The sequence below is a fragment of the Episyrphus balteatus genome, chromosome 4 (assembly GCF_945859705.1).
Source record: "Episyrphus balteatus chromosome 4, idEpiBalt1.1, whole genome shotgun sequence".
NCBI lineage: Eukaryota > Metazoa > Arthropoda > Insecta > Diptera > Syrphidae > Episyrphus > Episyrphus balteatus.
In genome coordinates, this window is record NC_079137.1 from 42,409,894 (window position 1) to 42,427,337 (window position 17,444).

The 17,444-nt window shown below is 29.1% G+C and overlaps 1 protein-coding gene across 1 annotated transcript; it reads left to right on the forward strand.

The window, feature by feature from the left end:
* Window positions 1-121: 121 nt before the first annotated feature.
* LOC129920033 (glycerophosphocholine phosphodiesterase GPCPD1-like) lies at window positions 122-2,199 on the forward strand. Its single transcript, XM_056001187.1, has one exon. It carries the CDS (start codon window positions 180-182, stop codon window positions 2,163-2,165), a length of 1,986 nt encoding a protein of 661 aa, XP_055857162.1. The 5' UTR covers window positions 122-179; the 3' UTR covers window positions 2,166-2,199.
* The last annotated feature ends 15,245 nt before the right edge of the window (window positions 2,200-17,444 follow it).

The following is a 17,444-nucleotide window of genomic DNA, read 5'->3' on the forward strand; positions in this document are numbered from 1 at the left end:
ATAACGCCTAATTACTGCGATGCAAAACAAACAAGACAATTCAAACATGAAAACGTCTGGCAATCAAATTTCAATAAAACAAAATATGTACTTTACATACTTTAAACTAAACAAATAAACACATTTGTTTTTTTTTTTTTGGTATAAAAGAAGCATCACTCACTAATAAATTCGCAGAAATGATCGGGGAAAAAATTATTTTAATTTTCGTGGTAGCCTTGGTGGCAAATACAAAAGCACTCGGTGTCAATGTCAATTTATTGTCTGAAAAATCAGCTCCTCAATGGACTGTAAACGTTGAACTAGAAGAACCCATTAAGTCATATGAAAAAGTTGGTATAACTGGTGATGCTCCCTTCCTCGGATCATGGTCAACAAACAGAACTATCATGCTTAATAAAACTGAGGAGTCTCCAACAAAGTGGATGGGAAGTATTCAAATACCAACCAATTTCACATCTTCAGTAAAGTATCGATTTTTTATTGGAATGGCTAATTCCACTGGCGGTAAACTTCGGATTCACAAATGGGAAACTCATTTGAATGGCAGAACTGTTAATCTAACAGCCGATAAAAGCCTCGAGACCACTGATCGATTTGGAATTATTGGAGATGTGAAAAGAGTAAATCAAGGCTGGTTGAATAGTGGCAGAATAGTGCAGTTCAAACTTTTCCGTGAGCCTTTAAAGCTGAAAAAATCATATGGCGATAGAAAGATTTTCGTAAAAATAACTCCTGTTGGCTATAATTCGCAAAAACTTCAAAACTATAATGAGTCTCTTGGACTTGCTCACATAGAATATGTTCGCGTGGAATACGGAAACAGTAGTATTCGTTATCAACCAGAAGAAGGAGTTTTATTCGAAAAAATTGGTAATCTGATCTTCCATATTACGACAGGTGATTTGAAAAATGTTGCATTTAATTTCACCATATCTGTGGAAAATGAAGAAGATCCTGAGAAGAAGGACATCATTGGCTATCAATATATATATCCTGAGAGAATTAATAGCACAACCGGCGACATTGACCTAGATCTTATGTCTCCAGAAAACAAGCAGAATTCGGTTGGATCTATTCAACTGAAATTTTTACTGATCAAACCGCAGACTTCTATGCGATTGAATTTCAAGAATGCATTCAATAATTATTGGTCAAAGAGTTGGACAAAACTTGATGTACTTCATCGGGGAGTTGGAAAAAGTTTCAAAACAGCGGACAATGCAGCTCCAGTTACAGAAAATACAGTAAAAACAATGAAGGAAGCACTAAATGAGGGTGCTGACATGGTTGAATTTGATGTTCAGCTGACAAAAGATCTTTTTGCTATCATCTATCACGATGACTTTGTGTTAACTTCTAAAAGTGGTAAGAAACCATCGAGTAAAGATGACCTTACTGAAGTTAATATAAAGGATGTGAACTACGAAGAGCTTAAGAACTTGGAGACTTATCATTTTGTTAATCAAGAATTAGTTAAATATCCAACTCATAACGAAGAAACTGATAAAGATCATGCTCTATTTCCACTTTTTGAAGATTTACTAACCAAAGTTAATCACACTCTTGCTTATGACATCGAAATTAAACCTTCAATACAGCCGGATCTTGATGAAAATCAGTACATTGACATAATTATAGATGTGATGTTGCGTAAGGGCTGTGGTCGCTTAAGTGTCATATCAAGCGTAGATGCTGATTTAATAACTCTAATGCAATTTAAACAAAATATGCATCCAGTTATGCTTATTGGATATGGTATACCTAATGGCTTTCTGGATATACGTTCGAGTAATTTGGAAAATATGATAAGTGGCGCCCAGGGAATGGAATGGCTAGGAATTATTCCACATGCATCTTATTTCTGGTCTGGCAAAGGTGATTTAATAAAATTAGCAACAGATTTGGATGTGAAAATGATCATTTGGGGTGATGATAGCAAGAAATCGGTGGACTATTTTAAAAGTTATAACGTTACAGGTGTGATTTATAGCTTACGTGACATAATGATTCCTGATGAAAATGGAAATTTATTTAAGAAGCAAAAGGGTATGCCGGAATATTTTGAAAAACATTGCGCTTGCAGAAATGTCACTGATGAGTATGTTATTGATGAGGATGAAAGTTCAAGTTCTTGTCTTTTGTGTGCTGATGTTAGTACATGAGAAAATAATTTGATTTGCATTGTTATAAGCGATTGTATACAAATGAAATAAAAAACTAATTTTGTCAAATTTTATAAATCTGACGAGAATTTTTATATTGTCATAGATTTTGACACATTAAAATTTTGTTACAAAATATTATTTAGCGTGTTTGTTTTTTTTTTTTTTTCAATTTTTCTTTAACTTATTAAAATGATATTCATATTCGATGGTTGATCTCGACTTCAGTTCTTATGATTTGTTTTGTCTCAGGTGATGTCTTGAGCTGTTATTTTGAACAATATCAGTGGGATTATTTTGCGTCTTCTGAAGCCTAGCATGTCAATTGTAGTCATTTTGACCATAGCCGTAGCTAGGATTTCATTTCGGGGGGGGTTACCTCAGACTGAAAAAAAATTTTTTTTAAGATTCACAAAACTTTTTTATCAACTATAGGCGTGTTTTTTTCTATTACTTAGTTGCTACTCATTTTTGATTTTATTCGCAAAACAATAATAAAAATTACACAAGTAAGTATTTGTTTTTATTGTTTTTCGAATAAAATAAAAAAATGAGTAGCTACTGAGTTGAAGAAAAAACACGCCTTATATGTAACTGCAGTCGATTCTTAATTCCGCTAAAGCAAATGGTCATTAGAACTGTGTCAGAGCGAAAAACTTGTCAATATCCTTTTTAAGTATTTTTTAGGAGAGAAATTCATAGTTAAAAGTTTAAAATAGCTCTGCTTACCGTAGAAGAATTTAAGAATGTACCGAATATAAAATGGCCGAATATTCGGCGGCATCTCTAAATTGGTACAAGGAGTGATAAGATGTTTGATATAAATTGCGAGCGTTAGCGAGCAAGAAAATTTTTTTGAAGAAATAAATTTGAACCATTATTAGGCTTTATACAAAAAATTATTTCGCACAATTTTATATATAAAAACATTGAAAAATGAAATTTTTCTCCTACTAAAATTTTGTAGCAAAAAATTGAAATATTCTATTATATCAATTTAGTTCTAAATTAAATCGGGAATACTTAAAATTAAAAATTTTAAATAATCCAAGTTGTTTGGCATGAGCTAATTTTCTAATTTGAAACAATTTGATAAATAGAAAGCTAAAAATATAACGAAAAATTTTACATAGGTACTCTCTGAAATAAAAGGATAAGATGTCGGAAAGACTTAAATAGATTTAACGGTAATATTTCAAAAAAACGAGATGTGATCGAATATTTTTATCTTCGGGTTCGAGTTCAGCAACCCTTTGAAAAAGTATAGCTTACCCTCGACATCAAAAACCTTGTAGATAAATACTTGTGTTATTTAAAGGGTTCTTAAAAAAACATTTTAAGGTGTTTACATAGTGCTTTAGGAAATGATCAAAGCGGTAAACTAGTTTTTTGATAATCCCTTGCCAAACGTTGTAATGGACCACAAAATTGTTGTTTTTCCTTATAAAAACTTCATCGACAGCTTCTTAAACGATACGAAATTGGTAGAGACTTTTAGGGAGATTTTCGGGATCGGGTCAAAATTCTGGCTTCAAAATTCTGCTTTTCAAAATTCTGCTTTTTTAACGAAAATTCTGTTTTTCAAAATTCTGCTTTTCAAAATTCTGCCAGCATTATTCTTGAACAAAAAATTCTGCCAATTCTGTTTTTTTTATAGCTTATGCGCTGACTAAAGAAAAATACACCTCATTAATGTAATCCAACATTGGTACTTTCCCAAATTTTTTTATTTGAGTGTCGCAAATATTTTTCAAATAAAATCTATAACTTATTGGAACCCATCGGTTGTTTGATACAAAATATTCCTTTTAAAAAATTTTGAATTATTTTCGGAAATGTTTAGTATTAAAAACCTGTTCTTAATTTTTTCAAATTTATTTATTTATAAAAAGAAAATTAATATACATTCAAAGAATAACAAATTATGTAGGTACGTTATCAAATAAGCAGATAATTTTTCAAGAAGATGATTTTTAAGAAGTCTGCAAAAAATTAAAGAACGGTTTGGAAAATGTTAAAAAGCGCGAGCTTTTTAACATTTTCCAAACTTTTTTTTAATTTTTTGCAGAATTTTGAAAAACAGAATTATGAAAAGCAGAATTTTGAAAAACAGAATTTTGAAAAGCAGAATTTTGAAAGCAGAATTTTGTAAAGCAGAATTTTGAAAGCAGGATTTTGACTCCGGCAGAATTTTGACCCCAACCCGAGATTTTCAGATAGGTAATTAAATTACTAAAATACAAAAACAAACCATTTAGTACTGCAAATATTAGACTTATAGGCATTTTTTTATACTATATCTTTTGATTTTCTGAAAAAAAAAATTTCGGGGGGGGTTAAACCCCCAAAACCCCCCCCCTAAATACGGCTATGATTTTGACAGTTTTTTGTAGTATTTCCGCTGGTTTTTCTGTTTGTCGGTGTCAAACTTGGAACAGCTTATTTTTATCATAAATGGTTAAAATTTTGTGCAATGTTAAAATTAAAACAACTTTTTTACCGACTTCCAAAAAGGTATTCAATTCGTTTGGAATTTTTTTTTTTAATGTTTGTTACCTCCTAACTTTGGACTAAGTGAACCAATTTTGATAATTCTTGTTGTGTTGGAAAGCTGGTGCAGTGTGGTCCCATTTCAATTGCGTCCAGTTATTGCTATGGAAACTAATAGAAATACCATAAAACCCTGTTTTAATCCATGGAAGTCGGTTTTGTTTTTTGATAAAAATTATTATAAAATACTTTTTATATTTTTTTAACCCTTCCTGTCGAATGAATGCTCTATTTTTTTTATTATATTTTTATATTAGAAAAACAATTTTTTTTGCTTTATTTGCAGTACACACACAAAAATTTTAATAAAAATATATTGTTCAGGGGTGTACATACATTGGGGCGGTCCAGGCAGTGCCCCGGGCCCCCAACGGATGTCAGGACCCCGAATAGAAATTATATAGTAAAACAACTGTTTATATAAATATAATATAAGTCAGATCTCACAAGATACTGTTGGGTTTCATTTATGCATAAAGCTTAAGGGGGGGTTTCCATAGCATTTTAATGGAAGATGGTTGACTAATTGTTGTATAACTTTTGCAGTTTATAAGATAATCTTATGAAACGTACTTATTTGAAAAGGTAATAAACGTACAAATGTGATGTCTAACTCAATGGATTTGGAGAAATTTTTTTAAAATGCATTTTTTCGGTGGAATATTTTTTGCGAAAGTCTGAAAAAAATAAAATGCACGACTGGGGCCGCACGTACTTGCTCTTATGATAAAAGTAGCTTTTATGTCAAAGATTTAGAAAAAAATAATTTTGAATTAGTTAAAATTTGATTTTTTTAAGGAATTTCATAAGAAATACAAAAATACGAAATTATTTTTTTTTTTGGTTTTTCTTACGCCATATTTTTGTTACTCGTGTTTTTTTTGACAAAAACAAAAAATGCAATTAGCTACATATATTAAAATCACTTAAAGCACTATGTATGTCAAATTTAGTCTAGAAAATTGTAATAACTCATTAACGGTGTACGGGAAGAGCCGACATCAAAGATTAAAAAAAATGTAAAGTCATATTTCCATTATCCGTATTTTTTGAGAAAAACTAAAAATGCAGTTACGTTAGATTTACGTATAACATTACTTGTGTAAAATTTAATCGAAATCGTTAGAGTCATTTACGAGAAAATTGCAATAACTCCATTAAGATGTACGGGAAGAGCCGACATCCGCGATTTAAAAAAGAGTTAATGTCATATTTTCACTATCCGCATTTTTTGAGAAAAACTAAAAACGAAGTTATGTTAGAACTACAAACAGCATTACGTATTTTAAATTTAATCAAAATCGTTAGAGCCGTTTTCGAGAAAGTTGCAATAACTCCAAAACTTTGTATGGGAGGTATACGTTTAAAGCGAGATATTAAAAAACAAAAAAAACCAAACTTGGAAATTACAAAAAAATCATCTGTACCAAATTTCAAGAAAATCCCTCAACCCGTTTAGGCTGCAGCTTCATGTACAGCTTTTTGTGACGACGCACCGACGCACCGACGCACAGACCGACGGACGTCATGACGAAAACCACTTTTTCGGACTTCTCCATCATCGTAATGTTAGTTTTGATTAAAACCTCGAATTTTTTTTTTTACACGAAACCAATACTTGCCCTATTGAGCAAGTAAAAAATTGTAATATTTTTTTACTGAATGCATTTGCATAGGCCTGTTTTTAACTCATATCTTAATTTCAAAAACGATTTCAAGCCTTTTTAATAGGTATCGGATTCGAAATATAATAAAAAGAAAGATACAAAATGTTTGGTTGGAAATATCTCAAGAATCACAACTCCAAAAAACTTTTAGTTTTCAGTTGTGAATAGAGTTTAAACCAACCTTTCTTTTGATGCCTCACTCGACGGATTTGGAGAAAATTTTTGAAAGTGTTTTTTTTTTTTCGGCAAATTTATAAATTTTTTACCAGAATTCATGGGCCTGTTGAACATGAACTCATAACTTTTATTGAAAACAATTTTGAAACTTTGGTCGAAAGATATCGGCTTCGGAATGTAAGAAAATAAAAGTTTGGTTGGAAATATCTCAGGAACCAGACCTCCAAGAAACTTTTAGTTTGCCAGTTGTGAATAGAGCTTAAAAAAAACCTTTCCTTTTATGTTATACTTGCATATGAGTATTTTTGAAGCTTCTTCGTATTTCCCTAAGGTTCTTGTATTAAAAATCGAAAATCAAATCAATCGAAGAGTTTAAAACGTTTTTACTTAATTAATTTCTGATAACCAATTTATACACTTCTAAAAATAATTTAAGAATGTGTCAACGAAGTCATAAATTAAATAAGAAAAAAGCTTTTAAGACAAGCATTATTTGCCACTAGTGTCCCATATAAATACATAACATAACTTTTCCTCAACACAATTTCACTTGGAGCAAAACGATTCTCTCAAAAACTGAAAATTTGTCTCAAGCCTCGAAAAATGGTTTATGGTAAAAAAAACTATTCTACAAGCTGATTCCGAAGAATAAGAAACAAATTCGATGTTTAATATCTCAGGATTAGAAAGAAAATTGAGGATTAGAAGGTAGAATCCATTACTTACGCATGGAATAAATAATTCTCAGGCAATGAAAAGTAAGTGGTCGTACCAAATAGATGCATGCTTTATTGTATAACCTAAATTCTCCAAGATTATGTTTTCTTTCTATATACACAAAAAATGTTATGTTTGCTTATAATCTTTAAATAACTTAGTCACCGTAAAGCTTCAATAGTACCTAATTCACTAGGTATTAATTTTATCCTGAAATATAAACGTCTCGGTTTTTAATTACTTTATTGAAATATTATCTAACTTATTTGCATAAGAAATGAAACATTATCAAAGGACGTCGAAATCGTCGTTGAACCCTAATGAAGAAAATGTTCAATCGGAGATAATCACCCATTTTTCTTCTCCATAATTATAAAAGGAAAATTTATATTTCTATAAGCTTAACATAAATAGTATGCTAAAAACTTTAATTCACCTCCCACTTGATGCCTAAATGGAAACCAAATTTAATACTCACCTGAAAGTATTCAAACAAAAAACTGAAAACTTTTCAAACATATTCTGCACCATTTCCTTCTTTGATCCTTTCGTAGACAGCCAATGTCCTCATGATAATCATAAAAACTTGTTGTTGTCGCCAAAATGATGATAATGATGATGACCTAAATCATTTCTATTCGTTCATAAAAGTTTCTCTCCTGCAAAAACGTGTGCACCTACAAATTGCATTTTTCTCCAAGCAAAAAGCAAAAGAAAAATTAAACAAAAAATAAAAAACTAAATAAACAATAAATGTCTGACATTTCCTCTTCATATAACATAAAAAAAAAGTTCCATAGGCAAGTTCACACATATATGAACAGTTATACAGTTTAAAATTACCCAGCCATGAAAAGCCATATACCTAACTCGTGTTCGTGCTTCGATTTTGATGACCAAAAAAATAAAAATGGTAAAATGTTTCTTATAGTTTCCATATAGCAGAGATCTAAGCTAGAAATTATTCAGGGTAGGTTTTGGTTTTTCTTTTAGTTTTACTACTCCTACATATATTTCGTATCAAATTGCTATTATGATCGAAATGATGAATACTCTTGTGCTCTTGGTTTTATTCACATTTATTTAAGTCTTCCTCTCTCTCTGTCGGAGTCAGCTGAATTTTGTGTTTTTATTTTTTCGTCGGTTAAAGGGAAATATATAAAAAAAAAAACATTTTTATTTTCAAACGATTAAACTTAAGCAAGTTTTCAGCAAAAACCTAACCACATAAAAAGGTTCGCGTTGAGGAGAGAGAAAAAAATGAATAAATAGTACGTATACGCCACAGTGAATGTTTGCTATATGCATGGGAGCAGGGAGGATATACTTACTTCAAAAAGATATCTTTCGAGTATTTGATAGTTAAAAAAATGGCTTTGAAATCGAGTAAATGTTTTTTTATTGCTCGTGTTAAGAGTAAAACACAAATTTATTTCTTGTTTGTATAGTTTTTTCGTGTTTTTATTTTTGTTGTAATGGGTGTTGAAATGGATGTAGTTGTAGATGCAATTAAACTGTAGTTTTATTTTTTTTAATTTAGTGCATCACTCTTTCATGAGTTATTTTATTTTATTGATTTTGTTTATGAAGAAGAAAATGGATTGAATGAAGATTTGTTATTCTTGTGGGTCGTTTTTAGTTCGACAGCAGAAATATTTTTTTGTAAATCATTTACAAAGAAAAAATAGAATACACAGATAAATTTCAATTTTCATACTGAAAGTAGATAATACTTTTTTGAGTAAATTTGATAGCGCTGAATTTGGTAATATATTTTTTTTTTGGTTGGAACTATCTTAGGAACCAGACCTCCAGGAAACTTTTGGTTTTCAGTTATGAATAGTGCTTAAAGAGACCTTCCTTTTGATGTTTCACTCAATTGGAAGGAATTTTTTAAAAATGTATTTTTGTAGTACCCCTTTGATACGAAATTCTGAAAAAACAAAATATTTTTACCTGGATCGATTTGTAAATAAAATGCACGTAAATGGGTCGCACGTACTTGCTCTTGTAGTTCACAGTATCTTTATCTTAAATATCTATTGGAAATTTAAGATTTTGTAGAAAAAAAAAAAAAAAATAAAAAAAAAAAAAAAAATAAAAAGTTTAAAAATTAAATTAAAAAAATTTTTTTTTTCAAAAATGTTTTTAAAAATATTTTTTTTTAACATTTTATGCTTAATGATCTCTGTAAATTTTAAATAAAATAACTAATGCTTTGATGAAATATATGAACTTAAAAAATATGTCAATTTTTGAAAAACGGCAACGCCATATTTCCGTTCTCCGCATTTTTTGAGAAAAACTAAAAACACAGTTTTGTTGGAATCAATAAGAGTATTCTGCACACCAAATTTGATCGAAATCGTTAGAGCCGTTTTCGAGAAATTTGCAATACCTCGAAAACGTTATATGGGAGGTATGCGTTAAAATGGAGATATTAAAAAAAAAAAAAGGGTCTAGGGAATTACGTAAAAATCATCTGTACCAAGTTTCAAGCAAATCCATGCATCCGTTTAGGCCCTAGCTCGATGTACAGATGGACGCACAGACGCACAGACGCACACACGCACAGACGCACAGACCAGAAAACCACTTTTTTGATCTTCTCCATCATCGTAATGTTGGTTTTGATTAAAACCTCGATTTTTTTTTCTACACGAAACCAATACTTGCCCTATAGAGCAAGTAAAAATTTTTGAAAATAGTTTTTCAACAAAATTTTGTTATTAATTTATTTATTTTACTTCGAAAAAAACAAAAACGGTTTCAAATTATTATAATTTCAGATTTTTTTTTAATTTAAATTTTTTTTCAGAAAAAGGGTTTCCAATTTCCAATTTTTGAAGTGAAAACTTCTTTAGTATCGTAGTGATTTGGAACACGATGAAACGAAAAAGCGACAGGAAAAATCAATTGATTATAACTTTTTTGTTTCAATAGATAGATAAATTAAATTTATATTGTAAATAGGTAAAAGAATAAACTACAGTTGTACAATTCAATTAATTTCATACGCAAAATCCTGAGATAACGGTTAAAAGATGTTCTTTTTCTAAACACGTTATATCTTTTGATCTAGAGGCTAGAGCACATACAAATTCGATTCAATTTTAATACGCATGCTTTTATTTGATATATCACACATTACGGTACGTGCTCTACAAGTTGCACAATCTTTAATTGAAAAACTTGAAACTAACCTGTGGAGCCCTGGGGTCGAATTACGGCATACGTTCGTTAACGAATAGTTTCTATGTGTCCCTATCGTTTTCTAATAATTAAATAGAGACAGAAATAGTCAAAACGTTAACGTATGATCAGCCACCAGTGTAGGAAGTACCGTAATCTCCGTTTGAAATTTTGACATGGTTGGCTTTAAAAAATTCTTACTTTTTTTTGAAGGTATCGTAGATTGAAGCGTCATATAAAAGGTGAAATAATAAGCTTTTACATGATACATAACTCATTATAGTTTTTCATAGAAAAAATTGATTAAATGGTGTAAGAAGATAAAAATGATTAATTTTGTTTGCTTATTTTTTTTTATGAAAACTGAATGGGTTCACAAAATTCTAGCTCTTTTTGTAGATATTTTATAGACATGGTCACTAACGAGTCATGTACCGATACAAAATAAATTGTATACATATGTATTAAAAAATGACTTCCTTTGTGGTTTACGTGTTAAATTTGATTTTAATTTAGGTATCTAATATTCTTTTCTTAAAAAAAGACGCTTATTTTTTAATTTCAATTCAATTCAATATAAAAAATTCTTACTTTTTTTTGTAGGCATATAAAAGGTGAAATAATAAGCTTTTACATGATACATAACTCATTATAGTTTTTCATAGAAAAAATTGATTAAATGGTGTAAGAAGATAAAAATGATTAATTTTGTTTGCTTATTTTTTTTTATGAAAACTGAATGGGTTCACAAAATTCTAGCTCTTTTTGTAGATATTTTATAGACATGGTCACTAACGAGTCATGTACCGATACAAAATAAATTGTATACATATGTATTAAAAAATGACTTCCTTTGTGGTTTACGTGTTAAATTTGATTTTAATTTAGGTATCTAATATTCTTTTCTTAAAAAAAGACGCTTATTTTTTAATTTCAATTCAATTCAATATAAAAAATTCTTACTTTTTTTTGTAGGCATATAAAAGGTGAAATAATAAGCTTTTACATGATACATAACTCATTATAGTTTTTCATAGAAAAAATTGATTAAATGGTGTAAGAAGATAAAAATGATTAATTTTGTTTGCTTATTTTTTTTTATGAAAACTGAATGGGTTCACAAAATTCTAGCTCTTTTTGTAGATATTTTATAGACATGGTCACTAACGAGTCATGTACCGATACAAAATAAATTGTATACATATGTATTAAAAAATGACTTCCTTTGTGGTTTACGTGTTAAATTTGATTTTAATTTAGGTATCTAATATTCTTTTCTTAAAAAAAGACGCTTATTTTTTAATTTCAATTCAATTCAATATAAAAAATTCTTACTTTTTTTTGTAGGCATATAAAAGGTGAAATAATAAGCTTTTACATGATACATAACTCATTATAGTTTTTCATAGAAAAAATTGATTAAATGGTGTAAGAAGATAAAAATGATTAATTTTGTTTGCTTATTTTTTTTTATGAAAACTGAATGGGTTCACAAAATTCTAGCTCTTTTTGTAGATATTTTATAGACATGGTCACTAACGAGTCATGTACCGATACAAAATAAATTGTATACATATGTATTAAAAAATGACTTCCTTTGTGGTTTACGTGTTAAATTTGATTTTAATTTAGGTATCTAATATTCTTTTCTTAAAAAAAGACGCTTATTTTTTAATTTCAATTCAATTCAATATAAAAAATTCTTACTTTTTTTTGTAGGCATATAAAAGGTGAAATAATAAGCTTTTACATGATACATAACTCATTATAGTTTTTCATAGAAAAAATTGATTAAATGGTGTAAGAAGATAAAAATGATTAATTTTTTTTGCTTTTTGAAGTGAAAACTTCTTTAGTATCGTAGTGATTTGAAACAAGATGAAACGAAAACGCGACACGACTTCAACTTGTTATAACTTTTTTGTTTTAATAGATAGATGAATGAAATTTGTACTGTAGATAGGTAATTAAATAAATTATAATTGTACAAAATTTCAATTAATTTCATATTCAAAATTCTGAGATAACGGTAAAAAGATGTTCTTTTCCAATACACGTTATATCTTTTGATCTAGTGCACATACAAATTTGATTTAACTTTAATACGCATGCTGATAACATAACCTTTTATTTGATATATTACACATAACGTTACGTGATCTACAAGTTACACAATCTATTTATTTATTTATTTAATTCGTTAAATACTAACGTTACATCTTAATACTAAATTTATAAACTAAAAAAAGAAAAAAAAATATTAAATACAATATTATAAATAGGTATGTACATTAAAATTGTGCATTAAATAAACTTTGTTTGAAACTCTTACTCTTAAAATTAACATTAAATGAAGAAATTATAAAATAGTATCTGTTGAAGACTGAAATCAGTTGATTTAAGGGACTATTTACACCATAATTTGTTCTGCTAAATATTGGACTTAAAATAATTTGTCTGCGTAAATTAGCTTGACTGTAGCTGAAATTAAGACGATCCAGAGCTGATGGAGATTTTATTGACCCATTTATTAATTTTAAAATAAAACATAACTGTAAATATTGTCTATGGCACGATAATAACGGAAGATTGATTAACCTCAATCTATTTGCGTACGGGGGAAGTGTATATCCTGGAGACCACGGGAGAAAACGTAGACAAAAACGCATGAGCCTTCTTTGGATGCTCTCAAGGCGGTCTATGTGAACTGTGTAGTATGGTGCCCATATTACACAGCCGTATTCTAGAACTGGTCTCACAAAAGACACATAAAGTAGTTTTACGACGTAAGGATCCTGGAACTCACGAGCAAATCGTTTAATAAATCCTAAAATTCTATTTGCTTTTTTTACGATATAATTGTAGTGATCAATGAAAGCCAGTTTTTGGTCAAGAATAATTCCGAGGTCGGAAAAGAGGGATAATTTATCCAGTGGGAATGTGTCCAACGTATAGTCATATGTCACAAAGTTCTTTTTGCGTGTAAAACACATTGTTTTACATTTGTCTAAATTTAATAAAAGACTGTTTTTATTACACCATTCTCTGAATGAATACAGATCACTTTGAAGATCTAAACAATCTCTTGTTGATGTTATTTTCTTAAAAATTTTTACATCGTCAGCGTAGATAAGTACAGATGAGTTTTTCAAAATTGAAGGCAAGTCATTAATATATAATATAAATAACAATGGACCGAGGTGGCTACCTTGGGGAACACCAGAATTAATAAAAAATTGATCAGAAAGTTCATTTCTGAAATTCACACTATAAGTTCTATTTCCTAAATAAGATGAAATCCATAATAAAAACGATTCGTTAAAACCCATAGCTCTTAGTTTAAGTATAAGTGTTTTGTGACAAAGCTTATCGAACGCTTTGCTAAAGTCGGTGAACACACAATCAACTTGTTTATGATCCTCAAACGCATCGAGGCAAAACGTAGTAAAATGGAACAAATTAGTTACTGTTGATTTATTTTGAATGAATCCATGCTGATTGTCACAGATAATGGATCTACAGTTAAAAGACAAGACTTCACATATAATGGACTCGAATATTTTTGGGATGACAGAAAGTTTTGCAATAGGACGAAATTGAAAAAATTTAGAAATACCTCAAAACACTTGTGGAGATCTGTTGGTGATGACCAGCTACCAGTGTAGGAAGTACCGTAATCTCAGTCTGGAAATTCGACATGGTTGACTTTAAAAAATTCTAACTTCTCTTGTAGACATCTTTAAAATAAGATTTATGCATCATTATACAAGGTGAAACAATAAGCTTTCACATGGTATACAATTTTTTATAGGTTGTCAAACAAAAAAAAATTGATTTAATAGCATGAGAACATAAAAATAAATGTTTTTTTTTTGCTTTTTGGATGAAATTTCATCGAGTTTAAAAAATTCTAGCTCTTTTTTTTAGATGTCTCATAGACTTGATCGATATATATATTTTGAGCTAAGACAATAAGCTTTCAGATGGTGTAAAAATTTTTATAGGTTGTTAGGTAAAAAATGTATTCAATAGCGTGAGAAGATAAAAATACGTGTTTTTTCGCTTTTTTTTATGGAAATTGATCGAGTTCAAAAAATTCTAGCTCTTTTTGTAGATGTCTCATGGACCTGATCGATATATATATTTTGAGCTTAGACAACAAGCTTGCAGATGATATAAAATTTATATAGGTTGTCATATAAAAAACATGGATTTGAAGGTGATAGAATACAAATAGGTAGATTTTTTCTATTTAATTTTTTTTGCAAGAAAAATGATTTTTTAAGGTTTCACTTCTACCACGTGTTAATTGCACACATGATTTTTTTTTTTGCTGAAAACTGAATGGGTTCAAAAAATTCTAGCTCTTTTTGTAGATATTGTATAGACATGGTCAATATAAATATTTTGAGCTGAAACAAAAAGCTTTCAGATGATATAAAATTTATTATAAGTTGTCAAAAAAAAAAAAAATGGATTTAATGATGTTAGAAGAAAAAAAAAGATTTTATTTTTGCTTTCCTCATGATATATGATTGTTTTTAATAATTTTTTTTTATACTTTTTGTGCATTGTAAAAATTTAAGTATGGCTTTATTCTTCAGGAAAATGTGTAAATTTTTTGATGGTGTAGTTTTTTTTTTCAAGAAAAATGAATTTTTAAGGTTTCACTTCTACCACCTGTGAATTGCACACATAAATTTTTTTTAACAAAATACTTTTATAAATATTTTTCAGCTAACGAGCCATGTACCGATACAAATTAATTCTATATGTGCACATTTATTAATAAAAAATTACTTCCTTTGTGGTTTACGTGTTAAATTTGATTTTAATTTATCCAATATTCTTTTCTTAAAAAAAGGAAGACGCTTATTTTTTAATTTCAATTCAATTCAATTCAATTCAATTCAATACCAAGATTAAGATACATATAATTATTAAGGTCCTTATATGTTTTGCGTAATTTTCAAGGTTTTTTTTTTTTGTTTCGTAATATCTCGCCTAGAAGCTGTACAAAAAATAAATGAACTAGCATGAGAGATTTTGTAAAAATATACACTAGGTACCTTAAAAACACTTCTTCTTTTTGTAGAAAATTAATTTTCTATTTTCAAAAACAATTACCTAAGTTAGATTATTTTTTTTTGCCTAGTTAAGTTAATAAACAAATTTTTATCAAATAAAAAAAATGCAAAAATGTTCAATGTGGGTCAAATGTAGGTACTACCATATCAAAAGTGTTCTTACTTACAAAAAAAAAAAAACTTTTATAATTCGATGCACTTATTTTATTATTTTGATACATGTTTGGTATATGAAAGGCCTATAAAAAACTTCAGCAATTATTTGCAACTTATTTTCAAAGAGTAATTGGTATTATTTTGAGTGTTGTTATCATAAACCAAAAGACTGTTAATAAAAAGGCCAATTACTATTTACATGATGTTCAAATTATTTTGATTTGAGTTTAATTAGGTCAGGTGTTAAAAAACACCTCGAAATCATGTATTACATGAGTAAAAAATTTTCATTTATGAAATGAAACAATGCATATCAATGGAGTTCAAAGTAGCCCAATATCTCGAAATGACATCCATATTTGTATCCAAAATTTGCTGAGGAATCTTTTATTACATTTGTTGATCTGTTTTCGTTTAAAACTTAGAAAATTCAATATTTTTCTAGTACCTACATTTATTCAAGTGATGAGTACATACGTTTTAGAAAAAAAGAGTGTGTGTACACATGTACACGCGACTGAAGTTATACTTCTCATTCAGTATATGTAAATGAATTTCATTTGATATTTTTAATTTCTATTATTAAATTAATTAATCCACACATCGTTTTTTTACATTTTTATCAAGTGAACAATAAATTAATTCTTTCATCCTCCTTGCGTCCATGTAGTTTTCAATTTATTCTGTGAAATTTACACATGTTTTGCGGTTCAGAACGTACGGTATACGCTTAACGAAACTAAATGAAGTGAGCATAAAATGTGCGATATGGTTATTTTATGAGAATTGTGTGTGCTTCAGCACTAGTAGTAGCAATATGGAACTTGCAGAGTTGCTACAAAGCTCAAAAGTGAGCTGAGCTCAGCTCACAGCTCAGCTCAAATTTTGAGCTAGCTGACTTTTGAGCTATGTACCATAGCTCAGCTCATTTGAGCTGAGCTGAAAGTCAGCTGAGCTGATGGTTGAGCTGAGCTGTTGGGTGAGCTAAAGTAAAGTGAGCTGAGCTGAGCTGTGATGGGTGAGAGGATACATTGATTTTTATTTGGAAAGTATAATGAAATATGAAGATATTTTAAACTTTTATAAAACACCATAGCTCAAGATGTTTGGTTCTAGTTATTAATGGAATTATTTTAACACATGGATATTTTTATAAATAAAACAGATAATTTTTCGTGATCTTTCTCTTGGTTTTTTTAACCCTAGAAAGATAATCATAATATACGTCTCAGAGACGTATGATTCTAAAAAAGATTTTTGGTCTTATGTTAACACTTTTTGTCATATTTATTTAACTCATTACTTAGATTATTTTAAAGAAGTGATATAATAAATGAAATCAATTTAACAAAAACCCAGAAATTTGAATTGAATTAGATAAAACAGTTCTTTACACGCCATACGTCTTACAGACGTAGATTATCTTTCTAGGGATAATAATAGTAAATATATTTCTATTTTTTTAGTAAAATATTTCTTTTTTAGTCATAAAAAAAATCAGGTACAATCCGGTTTTACGACTTTTTTCAAAATTCCGAGAAAATCGCGTTTGAAAGTTGGGGTAAATTTTTTTTTCGAAAAATCCCCGAATCTTTGAACGCTCCTGGAAGCTAAACCGCTTGAGAGAAATTTTTGGGAGTGGTGCCAAATGATAGCTTGTGTCATGGGCCTACGCTTTGCACATTGTCAGATTTTTAAAAAATCGCCTTCCATGTTAAACCGCCACATCATGC